The 16,402-nt window shown below is 41.6% G+C and overlaps 1 protein-coding gene across 1 annotated transcript; it reads right to left on the bottom strand.

The window, feature by feature from the left end:
• Positions 1-1,407: 1,407 nt before the first annotated feature.
• ly6d (lymphocyte antigen 6 family member D) lies at positions 1,408-3,233 on the bottom strand. Its single transcript, XM_060898201.1, has 3 exons — positions 3,124-3,233; positions 2,729-2,824; positions 1,408-1,619 (listed from the first exon to the last, which is right to left on the bottom strand). Exons 1-3 carry the CDS (start codon positions 3,173-3,175, stop codon positions 1,537-1,539), a joined length of 231 nt encoding a protein of 76 aa, XP_060754184.1. The 5' UTR covers positions 3,176-3,233; the 3' UTR covers positions 1,408-1,536.
• Between the last annotated feature and the right edge of the window lie 13,169 nt (positions 3,234-16,402).

Raw genomic sequence — 16,402 nt, 5'->3', positions numbered from 1 at the left:
GTAGAGGGTGGGGGCGGGCCATGGGGGGAGGGGAGGGGCTTGACCAAGCTGCGCACACACATACTCGCTGCTATCAGTGCCTGTAGCCACGCTGCTAAGACAAAACCCCGTTCTCCCTCGGACTCCTTTCGTAAACTCAACGTGACACAGAGAACAGAGAGTGAGAGTGTTCGGAGTGGTAGTTTACGAATGTATAATACCCTAGGCTTGAACACACACTCCATAACCAAAGAGGATAGAAGCAGCAACTACAACAACATATCGCTTATCCAACAGAAGACATGCATTGCGGAGCAATAGTCAAACATAAGCTCATAAGTTACAGTCAATTTCCAGACTAAAGTCAGTTTAACAGAGTATGCTGCATGCTCTTTAGTTTTGTAGCGCAGATTACCTGGCTAACTGCAGGAAGTGGTTAGCTGCACAGCTAATGTAGCCATTGCTAGGCTAACGCACCGATTTTAAAACACGGCAAAACGACCAGTTATACACTTACTTGTTTGGTGTTTGCTGCTGATGCGGCAGGGATGCTTGGTACGGACCCAGGCTTCAGTGACAGTTGATGTGCAAAACCTGCCCTGTACTGTCCCAAGTTGTGGAAACATTCATCAGGAAAATGCTTCCGACAAACATACACTGTCTTAGGTAGACTCGATGGCGTATTATTGAAGTAAATAAAATTAAGCCACTGCGTCTTCAGGGGCTCTCCCGTCGGCAGTAAAAACAGACTCTTTTCTGTGTTGTCATATCCATGTACAGCGCAATTTCCATGTTTCGCTCGCTTAGGTGATGCCATGTTGTTGTGTCCTCTATGGTCTCCTCACTACAACTGGGCGGGGAAATCCATACAGTGTGTGGGAATCCGGCGGGGGGGCGTGGGGATCATCTCCCTTGCTGACGTAGTAAAGGGAAGAGCTTATCAACGCACCGTTTTGACGCGCCATTCTCAAATGTTGGGCATAGTTTGGTTTACACATTATGAAATTTCTAGCCACTGGGGTGACTTAAGGAGGTCAGAGGAACTCATTTTAACGTTAAAAAACCTCAGAAAGTGAAAAGTTCATGCCATGGGACCTTTAAAACAATTATACTGGCTTTAACTTCTAAAATATGAGTCTATTTAAAAAAAATGTCATGATGAATGCCACTGTGGACACACCTTTCTGTAATAATTTAAAATAATTGCCTAATTACAACAAATTAATTAGAGTAATAATGCATTAATTATCGCACACCACCTTTTTGTAATTACACCACTCCTTCCCACGTAAAGATGATTGGCTTGATTGTCATGGGAAGAATGTTCCTATCACACACACACACACACACACACACACACACACACACACACACACACACAAGCTTGTTGTGTTTTAGCTTGTTTTCTGAAAATCATGCCACACACTGTTAAAGTTGTTGATTTTTATTTATTCATTTAAATCACTTGAGTCAGTTAATACACATATTGTGAGATTATGCGTTATTATTTTGATTATTGCATTCTTGTCCAGCTACATGGCAATTATGAGCTGCTCCTCAGACGCACAGGTCTTCCTCACAGCAGTAGGTGTTCACGTCAGGCACGCAGAACTCCTCGCATGTCCGGGAGAATCCATTAGCTAAAAGGTGACAAAGGAAATAGTGAGGTCCGAAATAGATTTCCAATATTGTACGGTAAATATTGGCAAAATCCATGCAGTCTTCTTATCATATGGTGCACATTGCATATGTGGAAGAAATAAAACAACTAAATGAGTGTTGTAACAGGATAAAAATCAGTGACAGTGATACTGTTTTCATCAGGAGGTGTTTTATTCTTTTTATACCTACCACAGCAATTTGCAGACAAGTATATGTTTTTTTTATTTTATTTTAAGGATGACAGATTGTATTTTTATCTGTTTATAGATACATTTGATGTTATGGAAGGTCTGGAAAACAAGATCATCATGTCACAGCAGGTATAAACCAGTTATCTCATCTCATTATCTCTAGCCGCTTTATCCTGTTCTACAGGGTTGCAGGCAAGCTGGAGCCTATCCCAGCTGACTACGGGCGAAAGGCGGGGTACACCCTGGACAAGTCGCCAGGTCATCACAGGGCTGACACATAGACACAGACAACCATTCACACTCACACCTACGGTCAATTTAGAGTCACCAGTTAACCTAACCTGCATGTCTTTGGACTGTGGGGGAAACCAGAGCACCCGGAGGAAACCCACGCGGACACGGGGAGAACATGCAAACTCCACACAGAAAGGCCCTCGCCGGCCACGGGGCTCGAACCCAGGACCTTCTTGCTGTGAAGCGACAGCGCTAACCACTACACCACCGTGCCGCCCTAAACCAGTTATTCCATCGTTAAAAAGTTATAACAAGAAACTCCTGAAAACTTTCCTATGGTGGAACAGGGACAGAAGAGAACACACTGGAGACTCTGGTCAGTAAATGTGTCCTTACAGAAAACTTTGCATTGATTATTTGAACAAAATTAAATTTTATTAGGTATAGAGCGTCCACTGTAAACGTCCCAGTGAACAAGCTGTTATTATACCAGTAGAACCAATCATGTCTCAGAATGAGTGCATTAATATCAACATGGTTTTGACAGCTGTGTTGCTGTCAGAGAAACTGTCAGTGAGATTCGAAAATTCAGCCGTGGTCTGCTATCATTCTCGTTATTACAGACGAGAGAATTTTGGGACAGGATTTGGCTGAGCACTTACGTGATGAGACAGTTTTGCAGAAGTGGCTGGATGCAGGACATTCTGTAGGAGTCTTGCAATCCTCAGTCTGACATGTGTAGCATTGCAGAGAATACACTGCAGAGGAAAAAACAACAACAACAACAACAAAGATTAGAGTAGAGTATGAGAGATGATGAAAAAAATAAAAGCAAATCGGAAAGATGTTAATATTTCATTCATGTGTGCATTCTTGATTTCTGCTTCATTTTCATTTTCATGTCAAAGCATTTAGTTGACAGAAAACCGTCATCAAGCTACAGAACCATTAATGCAACCCAACCATAAAAAGCTATCATTAAATAAATACTGCACAGGTCACCTGTTTCTGCTCAGTCTAATCATATTTGAGTGAGTTGAAATCGAGATGCTCTTACCAGAGGCGCTACACAGGAGCACCAGGAAGAAGGTACACAGCAGAAGCTTCATGGTTGCAGTGGGTCTGAAGGCACAGGTTCTGACACGTCGTTTTATTTAGTCTGATTACGTGTCATAAAAAACTGGTTTTCTCAGTGTTGTCATACAACAGGTTTTCTCGATGAACTGCAGGAATTTGGTGTGGAATGAGGCAGCACGCGATGGCACTCTGAAGGATGTAAACAAACAAGAGGGACGTGTCAATGAGAGGTAAGTTTTCCAGAATGTGGTGTATTCGCACATCGTGCACAGTGTTTCCGGGATAAACTTGGAATTCACTGAGACCCTGACTCTGCATGAAAGTAAAAGTATGCTCACTCTTTTTAAATTATTGTTCATTTTTAGAGTGACAGCACGGTGGTGTAGTGGTTAGCGCTGTCGCCTCACAGCAAGAAGGTCTGGGTTCAAGCCCCGTGGCCGGCGAGGGCCTTTCTGTACGGAGTTTGCATGTTCTCCCTGTGTCTGCGTGGGTTTCCTCCGGGTGCTCCGGTTTCCCCCACAGTCCAAAGACATGCAGGTTAGGTTAACTGGTGACTCTAAATTGACCGTAGGTGTGAATGTGAGTGTGAATGGTTGTCTGTGTCTATGTGTCAGCCCTGTGATGACCTGGCGACTTGTCCAGGGTGTACCCCGCCTTTCGCCCGTAGTCAGCTGGGATAAGCTCCAGCTTGCCAGCGACCCTGTAGAACAGGATAAAGCAGCTAGAGATGATGAGATGAGATGAGAGTGACGGCACTGTGGTGTAGTGGTTAGCACTGTCGTCTCACAGCAAGAAGGTTCTGGGTTCGAGCCCAGTGGCCAATGGGGGCCTTTCTGTGTGGAGTTTGCATGTTCTCGCCGTGTCTGCAGGTGCTCCGGTTTCCCCCACAGTCCAAAGACATGCAGGTTAGGTTAACTGGTGACTCTAAATTGACCGTAGGTGTGCATGTGAGTGTGAATGGTTGTCTGTGTCTATGTGTCAGCCCTGTGATGACCTGACGACTTGTCCAGGGTGTACCCCGCCTTTCACCCGTAGTCAGCTGGGATAGGCTCCAGCTTGCCTGCGACCCTGTAGAACAGGATAAAGCAGCTAGAGATGATGCGATGAGATGAGAGTGATGGCACAGTGGTGTAGTGGTTAGCGCTGTCGCCTCACAGCAAGAAGGTCCTAGGTTCGAGCCCAGTGGCCAATGGGGGCCTTTCTGTGTGGAGTTTGCATGTTCTCCCTGTGTCTGCGGGTGCTCCGGTTTCCCCCACAGTCCAAAGACATGCAGGTTCGGCTAATTGGTGGCTCTAAATCGACTGTAGGTGTGAATGTGAGTGTGAATGGTTGTTTGTCTCTATGTGTCAGCCCTGCGATGACCTGGCGACTTGTCCAGGGTGTACCCCGCCTGTCAGCTGGGAAAGGCTCCAGCTTGCCCCCGACCCTGCACAGAACAAGCGGCTACGGATAATGGATGGATTATTCATTTTTAGAGTTCTTAAACCTGGATTAAATGAAAGTTTACTGATTTGTTGAGTTGCTAACTTTAAACCACATTTAAAAGTAAATCATGATTGAATTTAGGATTTTGTTTAATCCAGATTTTGGTTTAGTTAAAATCATGTTGCTTCATTATATTAAACTCGGATCCATTTTGATCATACAGCTGATGTTGCGGCATGGTGGTGTAGTGGTTAGCACTGTTGCCTCACAGCAAGAAGGTTCTGGGTTCGAGCCCAGTGGCTGACGGGGGCCTTTCTGTGCGGAGTTTGCATGTTCTCCCCATGGGTTTCCTCCAGGTGCTCCAGTTTCCCCCAAAGACTTGAAGGTTGGGCTGAAATGCCCTTGAGCAAGGTACCTAACCCCCAACTGCTCCCTGGGTGCTGTAGCATAGCTCTGGGTATGTGTGTGTGCGCTCAATGCTCACTTGTGTGTGCATGTGCTTAAGTCTGCACTTGAGTGTACACGTGATAAATAAAAGTTTCTTCTCTCTTGACATTATTTAGATTTCCAAGATGCAAAATAAAACCTTCAACAATGATTCACATCAAGAGTACAATTATTGCTCTTTCCTTTGATAGATAGTGAACAATCAGAAATAATCCCAGATTGATGCATTAATCAAATTGTTAGTTTTAATTGCTGTCATTAAGCCATGTTTAAAACAACATCAAAGCCTAGGGTGCTGAGAGGTGTGGTTCACTGAGACAGGCAAACCGAAAATTAATCAAAAATAGTTCCACGATTATCAGTTCGATATACACCCAGTACTGTACAAAAGTCTTAGGCACATGTAAAGAAATGCTGTAGACCAAAAATGGCTTAAAATTAATGAAATTAAATGTTTCAACATTAAAAAATACTATAAACAGTAATCAGTAAGCCATAATACATTTTAATAAAGTCAATATTTGGTGTGAGACGACTCTGCTTTAAAAAAAAAAAAGCAGTCTCAGGTAGTTTTATAAGGAAATGAGCTGAAGGTTTTACGGAGCATCTTGTGAGCATAGTGTGACTAAACCTGAGTTAATTGTGATAAACCAAAGGAGAGATTTACCTTTTTTTTTTATCTTCGCCTAAAGTATATTTAACAGTTATTCCACGAAATCAAATCGTACATGAGCTGATAGCCGACGAGGCGCGTAGCACCAAGTCAGCTATAAGCCATGTATGACGAGATTGAGTGGAATAACTATTTTATTCTATCCACATTCACTGGATTTTGAGAAACAGCATTTTTATTTTTATTTTTTGCAAATTTGAGAAATAAAAAAAAACTTTATACAAAACATCCAACAAAATCATTTCTGCTTATAATGTAAACAAACCGGTGAAATGACAGGAGCAATTTGTGAAAAATGCGATGATAATAATAATTCTTGAAAAATAAAATCGATGCATTCTTACCATCAAATACTCATCTCATTATCTCTAGCCACTTTATCCTTCTACAGGGTTGCAGGCAAGCTGGAGCCTATCCCAGCTGACTACGGGCGAAAGGCGGGGTACACCCTGGACAAGTCGCCAGGTCATCACAGGGCTGACACATAGACACAGACAACCATTCACACCTACGGTCAATTTAGAGTCACCAGTTAACCTAACCTGCATGTCTTTAGACTGTGGGGGAAACTGGAGCACCCGGAGGAAACCCACGCGGACACGGGGAGGACATGCAAACTCCACGCAGAAAGGCCCTCGCCGGCCCCGGGGCTCGAACCCAGGACCTTCTTGCTGTGAGGCGACAGCACTAACCACTACACCACCGTGCCGCCCCACCATCAAATACTTTTGTTCCATATTTTGTTGCTTTTTTGGGGTTTTGTTTCTGAATAGAGTTTTTATTTTGTCCTTGGTTAGTTGAGCAACACACTCCGCCATTTTGTTTTTCTCTACTCATGGTATATGTGCTGATATCCTAGTAGCCAATCTGAGCGTACGATTGCTCATATCCAGGATGTGGATAGAATAATCTAGATTAGACAGTGAAAAGAGAGAACCTTATGACCAAAATATTTGTTGCCCTAAACATTATTCCATTGACTGACATCATGATAGCATTGGTCCCATGCACCAAGATGCCACTTTTTTCATTCAACTCCTTGACTACAACTGGACAAAAAACAAAACCAGAAATAACACAAAGCACATCAATACTATAAAAGTTTTAGTAAGTATAGAACTAACCAAAACAGCATTAAAAAACCAAACCAAACCAAACCAACCAACCAAACAAAAAACCTTTTTTACTGGAAGTCAATTATAGTAGCATTCGACTGGACCTGGTATCAGGACTGTAGGCTTTAAGAGAATAATGTACCGAAACACAACTTGAATAAAATGAAACTTAAATCAACAAATTGCTTACTAGCTTTAAATTCAAATCCTGCAACAAAACACCCTCAGTAAACTTGCAAGCATGCAGACACTAAAAGGAGAACGAGAGGTTTCACACGGAGGTTAACCGAGGTACTTTTGATTTCAGTCAGCTAAACACACACACGACAAAGAAAGAGAGAGAGAGAGAGAGAGAGAGAGCAAAAACCCTCAGGCTAAGTGGAGACCTTCCTTTCCTTTCCAAAGGTCCTAGAGACACATTGACCAACATTTCTGCTGTCATTTGATGTGCACACAACGTTCATCTGCTGATACTTTCTCCACCTGGTTTTTGTTCATGTCTGTTTTTTATTTTCGGCTTCTGGTTTGCGTGCACTTTCATGATGGGCAAGCACACACCCATTTAATTCCCATAATCATCATCAATCAGTGGCGTAGTCAGGAATTAATTTCAGGAAATATGAGGAAGTTTATGAAATAAAATCAAGTCAAGTTTATCTTTATAGCACTTTTAACCACAAACCGCAAGGTGGCCTAGCGGTTAGCGTGTCTGCCTCTTGATCAGGACATCCCAAAGACCACCATAAAAATGATACCTACTGCTGTCTGGCAAGGCACACTGCAATACTGATACGAGTAGGGAGTCAAACTCTCATGGTTACCAGAGGACTAGCCCCCCACTGTAACCCTAGCTACGTAATAGGCGAGAGGCTGAGGGCTACAAAAACAGAGATAGGTGTTGCCATATGGTGCGGGAAGGACTTTCTGTCTTTAACCACAGACATTGTCGCAAAGCAGCTTTACAGAAAATTAAAGACTTTAACCTTCATCCTACCAAGTGGGGTCCATCTGGACCCCGCACCTATATGTTTGTTTGCCATTTTAAAAATATGTGACATACTGCCTCACCGTTTTATGAATTTGTCGGAATTTATGTCTTAATTAAAACACTAAAGCACCGGAAGATCAGCTTTTTGCATTGTGAAAGTATAATTAATTTGTTACTGGGGTCCAACCGGACCCCAGAGTAAAGTTTATCTGTCTTTCATTTTATAATTGAATAGCACACTGAAAGTTAACTTCTTTTATTTCTTTTATGTTCCATAATGAAACTACCAAGGCATTCCTTCTTGGGGTCCATGTGGACCCCACTGCTGCAATAAGCACAGGCTGCAAAACAAAAGCCCTAAATTATTTTACAATTACTTTTTTGTTTTAAATTCTGTAAGAAAAGACCTAAGTTGTAATCCAGAATGTTTTACAGCCGCATGAGCTGCAAAAATCATGTATATAATGCCAATTTTTTTTTGTGGCGCTATAATTTGCTACATGTATGCTAGTTATTGCAATATTATTGCAATGTTATTTCATTTATAATACATCATTGATATTCAGCCATAGTGGATTTTGTTCTTCAATAAAGTTATGTCTGTTTGCTGCATTGAATTGGTTCTTACTGCATTGATTTCAAGGTATTCCCTCCTGGGGTCCATACAGACCCCGCCTGGTAGTTTGTGTATGTAAAATTGGCTGGTAGGATGAAGGTTAAGTGTGTTCTTTATGCCTTGGGCCCTTTAGTGTATTGCTGTTATTAATACAAGATGTTCTGAACAAAACTTATCTGGTGATTTTGTCTTTATAAGCTTTAATTTTAAAGAAAAGTATTGGGGTCCAAACGGACCCCACATGGTAAGATTAAGGTGTAAAATAGCATGGTAGGATGAGGGTTAAACATAAGCTAATTTTATCCCTAATTTATCCCCAATGAGCACGCCTGTGGCGACGGTGGTGAGGAAAAACTCCCTCAGACGACATGAGGAAGAAACCTTGAGAGGAACCAGACTCTAAAGGGAACCCATCCTCATCTGGGTGATAACAGATAGTGTTATTATAAATAACTCACTTCTATAACAGTATCCTATAGAGTCACAAAGTATAGCTGTGTAACCAGGACATTCATTATAGTTTTAACATGAAGTCTATTTTGTTGAAGTTATAAACTGTTCATTGATGGAAACTTGAGTGCAAAACTGTTCATGACAACCAGCTGCAGTCCTAAAGTTAGCAAGTCAACTGTAGTCCTCAGACATAATGCATTGCTGTAAGTGTCCAGAGCCGTCTTACAAGTGCAACTTTCGGCTGTCCATATGGGGCCATCCTCTACAGGAGCGAGCAAGGTGATGAGACTCCAGCCAGAAGTAGGGCATCAGGATGGATCAGGCGAGTCCGGAGAGCAGAAGAGGTCAGGATCTTACTGGTGTCTCAGGATCGACATGTCACTCGACAGAAAGGGACAGACAGAGGGAAGAGACAGGGGGACAGGTTGTTAGGCATGCCCAATGTCACCTAATGAGTAAGAACAGTACACATTTTGCACTGAGTGCAAGCACGGACTCCAGCAAGACTAACTATGACGGCATAACTAAAACAGAGAGTCAGAAGGTAACATACCTTTATGACCCTTCTATTGACATGAAGATTCAGCGAACCAGCTAATGGCTTTCAAAAAAAAACAAGCAAAAATTTTCAATTGGCTAATCCTGTTTCTCAACAAAGCAGCTGGTGGCCAATAAAATGCATGCAGAAGTGTAACACATGACAAACATGACGAGGAAGCAGGATAAAACCGGCTCATGATTTTGATCTCCTGTTTATTTAACCTGTTTATTTTGAAATAATAATGTCGAACCGGAGCCATAACAACAGTCTTGTGGACAACAAGTAAACAATAACACCAATAAAGATAGACAAAACAACAAGGAACTAAATCAGACAGAATACAAGGAGGAAAGACGAATGAGATCCAGATGTTCTTTTATTAATTAAAAGAGCATGTAATGTGAACTTTGCACTTTTTTCTTCCTAAATATCACTTACTATCCATCTATCCATCCATAGCCGCTTATCCTGTTCTACAGGGTCGCAAGCAAGCTGGAGCCTATCCCAGCTGACTACGGGCGAAAGGCGGGGTACACCTTGGACAAGTCGCCAAGTCATCACAGGGCTGACACATAGACACAGACAACCATTCACACTCACGGTCAATTTAGAGTCACCAGTTAACCTAACCTGCATGTCTTTGGGCTGTGGGGGAAACCGGAGCACCCGGAGGAAACCCACGTGGACACGGGGAGAACATGCAAACTCCACACAGAAAGGCCCTCGCCGGCCACGGGGCTCGAACCCAGGACCTTCTTGCTGTGAGGCGACAGCGCTAACCACTACACCACCGTGCCACCCGCTATAAAATATATTTTAAAAAAAAGTAATAAAATATAATTTTTGAATAAAATATGTAAAACATTTCCGAAGTGATGCCGATTTCAGAGTGGGGAAAAAAAATCCATCTTCAACTGATTGAATAAATAAATAATTAAATTAATAAGCCAAGGTTTTCTTTCGTGTCTTCAAAAACGTTCTACACCAAATCCAAAATTATTAAATTTAAAAAAAAGGATATATTTTTTCTTTCAAAGTCATGCAGAGACCTGCTGCACTGGAAGCCACAAATCTTGTCACAACAGAAATCAGGATAATGACATTTTGTTTACTTACAGTAATGGTTTTAAGTGATTCTGAGGTGATTTATGTCTTATACGTTCCAAAAACAACCTTAAATTGGATGGCTATAAGTGTGGACGTGATGCACAAATGATTTATGAACATCATTACTTCACAATTCCCTAAATTAACTAAAATAGTAAATCAAAGTGATCCAACACTGAACCTTAGTACCATAGTACCCTAATTTCACTGTGATAGCTTTCAGTAAACGTATTTTTATACATTTCTACCATCATTTTGCTCTTGTGCTCCATTGTATTTGATAAATTAAAATGCTGGTTAAATTTTGTTGAGGTAAACCAGGACACAAGATGAATTATGCTAATAACAATGTAAACTTTAATACAAATTGACATCCATTTAGCTAGAAGCATTTTTTACATAATGGAAGAGACAAAAGAAGCACCGATGCACCAAGTTAGTATCCCGCTATAGAAAACTTGGACAGTAGACATCTTATGACACTTTAAGTACTTAAACTTGCCTTCCAGTTTGACATTAAAGTCTGAAAATGCACTTTCAAAAAAAGCACATCCTTTCTGCCAAGCGCAGGAGGCGCTCCAGTCCACTCTGGCCGACTGAGTAATGAAGTAGTGTCATTAGCTTGGCATGAGCACATTTCTAATTTCAGAAATTAGATTTGAATACGTTGTGCACATTGATGGCATTGAAAGTGCTCTCCGTTGGTTCCTTGGCATGCTGTTTCACTACATTAAAGGAGGAATGCACTCTCAGACTCAGCTTTTTTGCTCATTTGTTAGTGCTCTTTTTTTTTTTTGAAAATGATTGAATTATATGAACAATTCAGCTGTGCAAGGTGAATAGGTATTTAATCCACGAGCTATACTGTATTACAGGTCAACTTTGGTTGGGACTAAATCTGAGATTGTACCGGGTACAACTTGCTGGGAAATTTAAAACCAGTCCTGATTGTCATTCATAAGCATTTTACTACATATAGCAAAATAATTCTAATGCACTGTAATAAAACTACTGGGTTTTGGCTTTCTTTTAGCCATTACTACTGAAATATTTTAAGCATTTGGATCCTGAACAGAGAATGAAAAGCAATGCTGCTAACACTGTATTAACCAGAAGATGCTGCTATTGAGCTGACTATCTATGAAGAACGAGATTCAATCTTGAACTATGGGCAATTTAGAGTAGCCAATTAGTCTAACTGTATGTCTTTGGATTGTGGGGGAAACCGGAGCACCTGGAGGAAACTCACAAAGACACAGGGAGAACATGCAAACTCCACACAGAAAGGCCACTGTTGGCCACTGGGCTCAAACCCAGAACCTTCTTGCTGTGAGGTGACAGTACTAACCACTATACCACCGTGCCGCCCCAAAACTAGCCCACTCTGATGATGTAAAAGTGAACGTAAACGTAGAGCACTCCCTAGAATTTCTACAGTTTGTGTAATAGCAACAAACATACAAATTATCCAGATCAGTGCACAATGTTCAGCAGTAGTTAATTCCAGTGTTGTAGTCGAGTGACTAAACCTCGAGTCCGAGTCCAGTCTCAAGTCCCCAGTGTTCAAGTCTGAGTCAAGTCCAAGTCATTAAAAAAAAATTCAAGTCGAGTCCAAGTCGAGTCCACTATTGATCCGAGTCGAGTCCGAGAACAAGACTCCAACCGCACCATTTGACGGTGGCTGTTTTAACACCATTAACATTAGTTTGTTCCTGAACATGATGTATGAACAGGTGAATGTGCTTCTCTTTGTCAGGGAGTGTGAAGTATTCTGTCAGAGATGGTTGGGAGACGGATGTAAGTGCAGAAGGTGTGTTTATTAATACAAGTGAGGACGGTAAGCAATCCAGAATGGCAGGCAAAATCGTAAAACGGTGAAACAGGCAACAGGTCGAGCGAGACACAAACAGGCTATCGTAGACTCGGCAGAATCAAAGACGAGAAACAGGAAATCAGGGATCAGGAAACCACACAAGGAAATAAGGCTCGGTAATGTGTCAGCAACTCAACTCAATACTTTGCAAAGGAAGTGTGTTTTCACAGTTTTTATATCGGCGCACTGATTGCGCTTTAATCCTGTGCAGGTGCGAGTCGTTTACGACGTGTTCGCGAGAGTCTGCTTGGCGCGCGCGCTGTCCGGAGCGCGCCCGATAATCTATCTGATGCACATGCCAAGGCGCACAGATGTGATACTCTTGTATGAAATTAGTACAAAAATTAATGTAGATATAAATATCTTATGCCAAATTATTATGGCATGTTACAAAAAACAAAGAAAAAATCAGAGTCCTCGTCACCAATTTACGAGTCCGAATGCAGTTAATGCACAAGTCTGAGTCCAAGTCCGAGTCATCATTGCTCAAGTCCAAGTCAAGTCACGAGTCCTTAAAATTAGGGCATGAGTCGGACTCGAGTCCGAGTCCTGGACTCGAGTACTACAAGCCTGGTTAATTCATTAATTCATTTTTTTATCCCGCTTCATCATTGCTGGTTGCAGGAACCAATCCCAGTTGACACTGGGTGAGAGGTGGGGTACACTCTGGACAAGTCACCAATTTATTGCAGCACTAACACAAACAAACAGCTAATCACACTCGCATTCACACCTATGGGCAATTTATGCTACGTCCATATTAATATGTTTCAGCTTTCAAACGCATCTCTTTGCCATGTTCACGCCTGGTGTCCACACTAATATGGAGTTTTCGAGCACCTAAAATGGACACTATTAGAAACACTACTGGACACGTTTTAGTTCAAAACTCTGCTAATTTGCTAATTTAGTCTGGACGGATAGAACCAGAGACTTTTGGAAATGACACAGACACCCACGTTCGCTTACTGATTGGGGCTTGTCTGTTACGATGCACTGTATCCTTCCCTGAGTTGTCACAATCTTATCACATGACCCTTTTCTGGAAGAAAACAAACAGCTTCAGCTGTTTATACCTGCACATGCATGCTCAGTGTATATGAATAGTAATGTGATATGCATTTTCAGGTGTGTTAGTATGGACAGAGATTATGTGATTTCTGATACAGAGCTAAAACACTTGTCTGGACAGAGATCCTTTTCATATTAATGTGAATGTAGCCTTAGGAGTAGCCAGTAGACCTAAGCAGTAGTGTTGTAGCACTTGAGACCGGTCTCAAGACTACTTTTTGAAGGTCTTGTCTCATTTCATCTTGGAATCAACCACATTTTTACTTGGTCTTGTCTCAGCCTTAGACATAGAGGACTCGGGATTTTATTTCAGGACCGTTCAAGACAACTGTGGGGATTTCACTAAATTGCCTGTGCATTGTCTGGTTTATTTCTTAACATCGTAACTGTGATTGGATGTAAAATGTCCTGCTTCAGATGCAACCAATAACATGGCTCATTGCTAATTTGGAAATTTTCTTCCTGTTAATGGCTGTCAGCCCTCCCCCACCTATCCCTTCACACACATTGGTCTGGTCCTGGTCTTGGCTTGGTCTTACCCTGCCTTGGTCTTGGTCTTGACTTGATCTCAACTGTTCAAAGTCTTGGTCTTGTCTTGGTGTTTCAAGACACTTTGCTCTTGGTCATGACTTGGTCTCAGTTTAGGTGGTCTTGAATATAACATTACATTACATTACATTAATGGCATCTTATCCAGAGTGATGCACAACATACCCAGAGCAGTTGGGGGTTTGGTGCCTTGCTCAAAGGCACTTCAGCCATTCCTGCTGGTCCAGGGAATCAAACCAGTGACCTTTTGGTCCCAAAGCTGCTTCTCTAACCTTTAGGTCATGGCTTCACCATACTAAGCTTGTTTAGATGGTGGGAGGAAACTGGAGCACTCAGAAGAAACCCAAGGAGGCACAAGGAGAACATGAAAACTCCATACAGAAAGACCCCAGGTTCGAACCTAGAATCTTCTTACTGTTACATTTAAAGTCCATGAAACAAGTTAGTTCCTGTTATCACTTATGTTATAACAGCTATAAACTGGCATTCCCTCAACAGCCGTCTCATTGTGGTGACTCAAAAAAAACCTCCCACCACACACCCTATCTCCTCATAGACAACTTTACCATATCAATGACTGCACACACCACACAAGTCTCTGCATATGTTACTGTAGAAACAGCACCTTATTATTATAAGCACATTAATATAAACCTGTGATTTGCAGTTGCACGACTGTCAGAGCTGCTGTTACAGAAAATTATTCCATACCTTCTGACCAATCACAATCCAGAAATTCAGCATCACTGTGGTATAAATTAAATTATTCTATCCACATTCACTGGATATGAGCAATCACGCGCTCTGATTGGCTACTCTACTACTAGATTATCAGCACATATACCGTGAGTAGAGAAAAACAAAATGGTGGAGCGTGTTGCTGAACCAACCGAGGATGAAATATAACTCTACTCGAAAATAAAACCCCCAAAAATACAAAAAAAGCAACAAAATATGGAATAAAAATATTTGATGGTAAGAATTGATGGAATTGTTCAAGAATTATTATTGTAGCATTTTTCATAAATTGCTCCCATCATTTTGCTGGTTTGTTTATATTTTAAGTGGAAATAATTTTGTCAGACTTTTTGTATACATTTTTTTATGTATCAAATTTGCAAAAAATAAAAATAAAAATGCTCTGTTTCTCAAAATCCAGAGAATGTGGAGAGAATAAAACAGTTATTCCACTCAATCTTGTCATACATGGCTTATAGCCAACTCGGTGCTATGCGCCTCGTCGGCTATCAGCTCATGTCCGACTTGATTTCATGGAATAACTGTTAAATATTCCACTGTGGATAAATTCATGACTTGACCTCATTGTGAACATACAGCAGTTACAGTAACAAAAGTCATGATCTTTTCAGCAGAACATTTTCCATAAAGGTTGTAAGCTGATGTTAGTGTTTATTTATTTATTTATTTATTTATTTATTTAAAGTTGTGTGCTGTGATGTAACCATGAACTAACTTACTTGAACTAGCCTTAACCTACTTAATTGACATACGATCAAAATGCATCACGGTGCTCATTGAAACAACACTCCAGATTGGGAGATCAGCAAAAATCACACATCATAGCAGTATAAGTTTTCGATGCCAGATTTTGGGTGTAATCCGTGACACCTTTTTGGCAGCTTGTCAATAAAATAAGCCATGCTGCCCCTACTTCATCATCAGAACGCCACATGCTTTAAATATTATCCAGTAGAATGGCTTTACCTGGAAAATTAACTTTGTTGCTTTAGCTTAGCTGTGGAAGTGGTGGCGAAATGGGAGCGATAACACTCCATGTTTACAGGATCTGGGCATTTTGTTTTGCTCATCATATTGGGGGCGATGTTTAGTGAATTGAGCATAAGATGGACATTTCAACTTGAAAGAAGTCCATGTCAGACTTTATTTGCGATATTGTATTATCCACCATGAAGCTCACATTAGCCATGTCATCATCATCATCATCATCAGGTCGAGTCTCCTCAGGAAGTTGCGGCGATGGCCTGTCAGGATGGATGGTCTAAGCAGCATAATTGATTTAATTTCATTGGCTGACTGCAGGTCAGTGTCACATCTCAGCTGGTCGATGTACATTAATCGCTGGCCTCCCCAAGAAGGCCGACCCTGTTGAGGATCCCAAAGAACCAGGCTGTGCACCGCAATGTCATTGTGGCGAACGCAATTCCCTGCCAGATGTAGTCTTCTAGATCTTATATTTAAAGAGAGTGGTGGCAGGTCTCCTTAGAGCACCTCGTTGTGTACGCAACAACTCCTGCCAGCTGATGTTACACACTTTCTAACCTGGCCTCGTCCCTGACTGTTACTGTCCAGGCCTTGCATCCATAAGTAAGTATGGTTTCTCCAGAGGCAACAAAGATATGCGTTTTCATGCTGGCCGCCA

This window comes from Neoarius graeffei, chromosome 17 (assembly GCF_027579695.1).
Source record: "Neoarius graeffei isolate fNeoGra1 chromosome 17, fNeoGra1.pri, whole genome shotgun sequence".
Classification (NCBI taxonomy): Eukaryota; Metazoa; Chordata; class Actinopteri; order Siluriformes; family Ariidae; genus Neoarius; species Neoarius graeffei.
Note: the sequence above shows the minus strand (reverse complement) of the source record. Positions and strands in the feature narration are given on the sequence as shown.

Excerpts from the sequence above, each read along its gene's own strand:
- ly6d (XM_060898201.1), bottom strand. The coding sequence starts at position 3,175 with ATGAAGCTTCTGCTGTGTACCTTCTTCCTGGTGCTCCTGTGTAGCGCC. Across the intron at positions 2,825-3,123 it reads GCTCCTGTGTAGCGCCTCTG|TGTATTCTCTGCAATGCTAC; the intron begins GTAAGAGCATCT and ends TTTCCTCTGCAG. Across the intron at positions 1,620-2,728 it reads CTGCAAAACTGTCTCATCAC|CTAATGGATTCTCCCGGACA; the intron begins GTAAGTGCTCAG and ends GTCACCTTTTAG.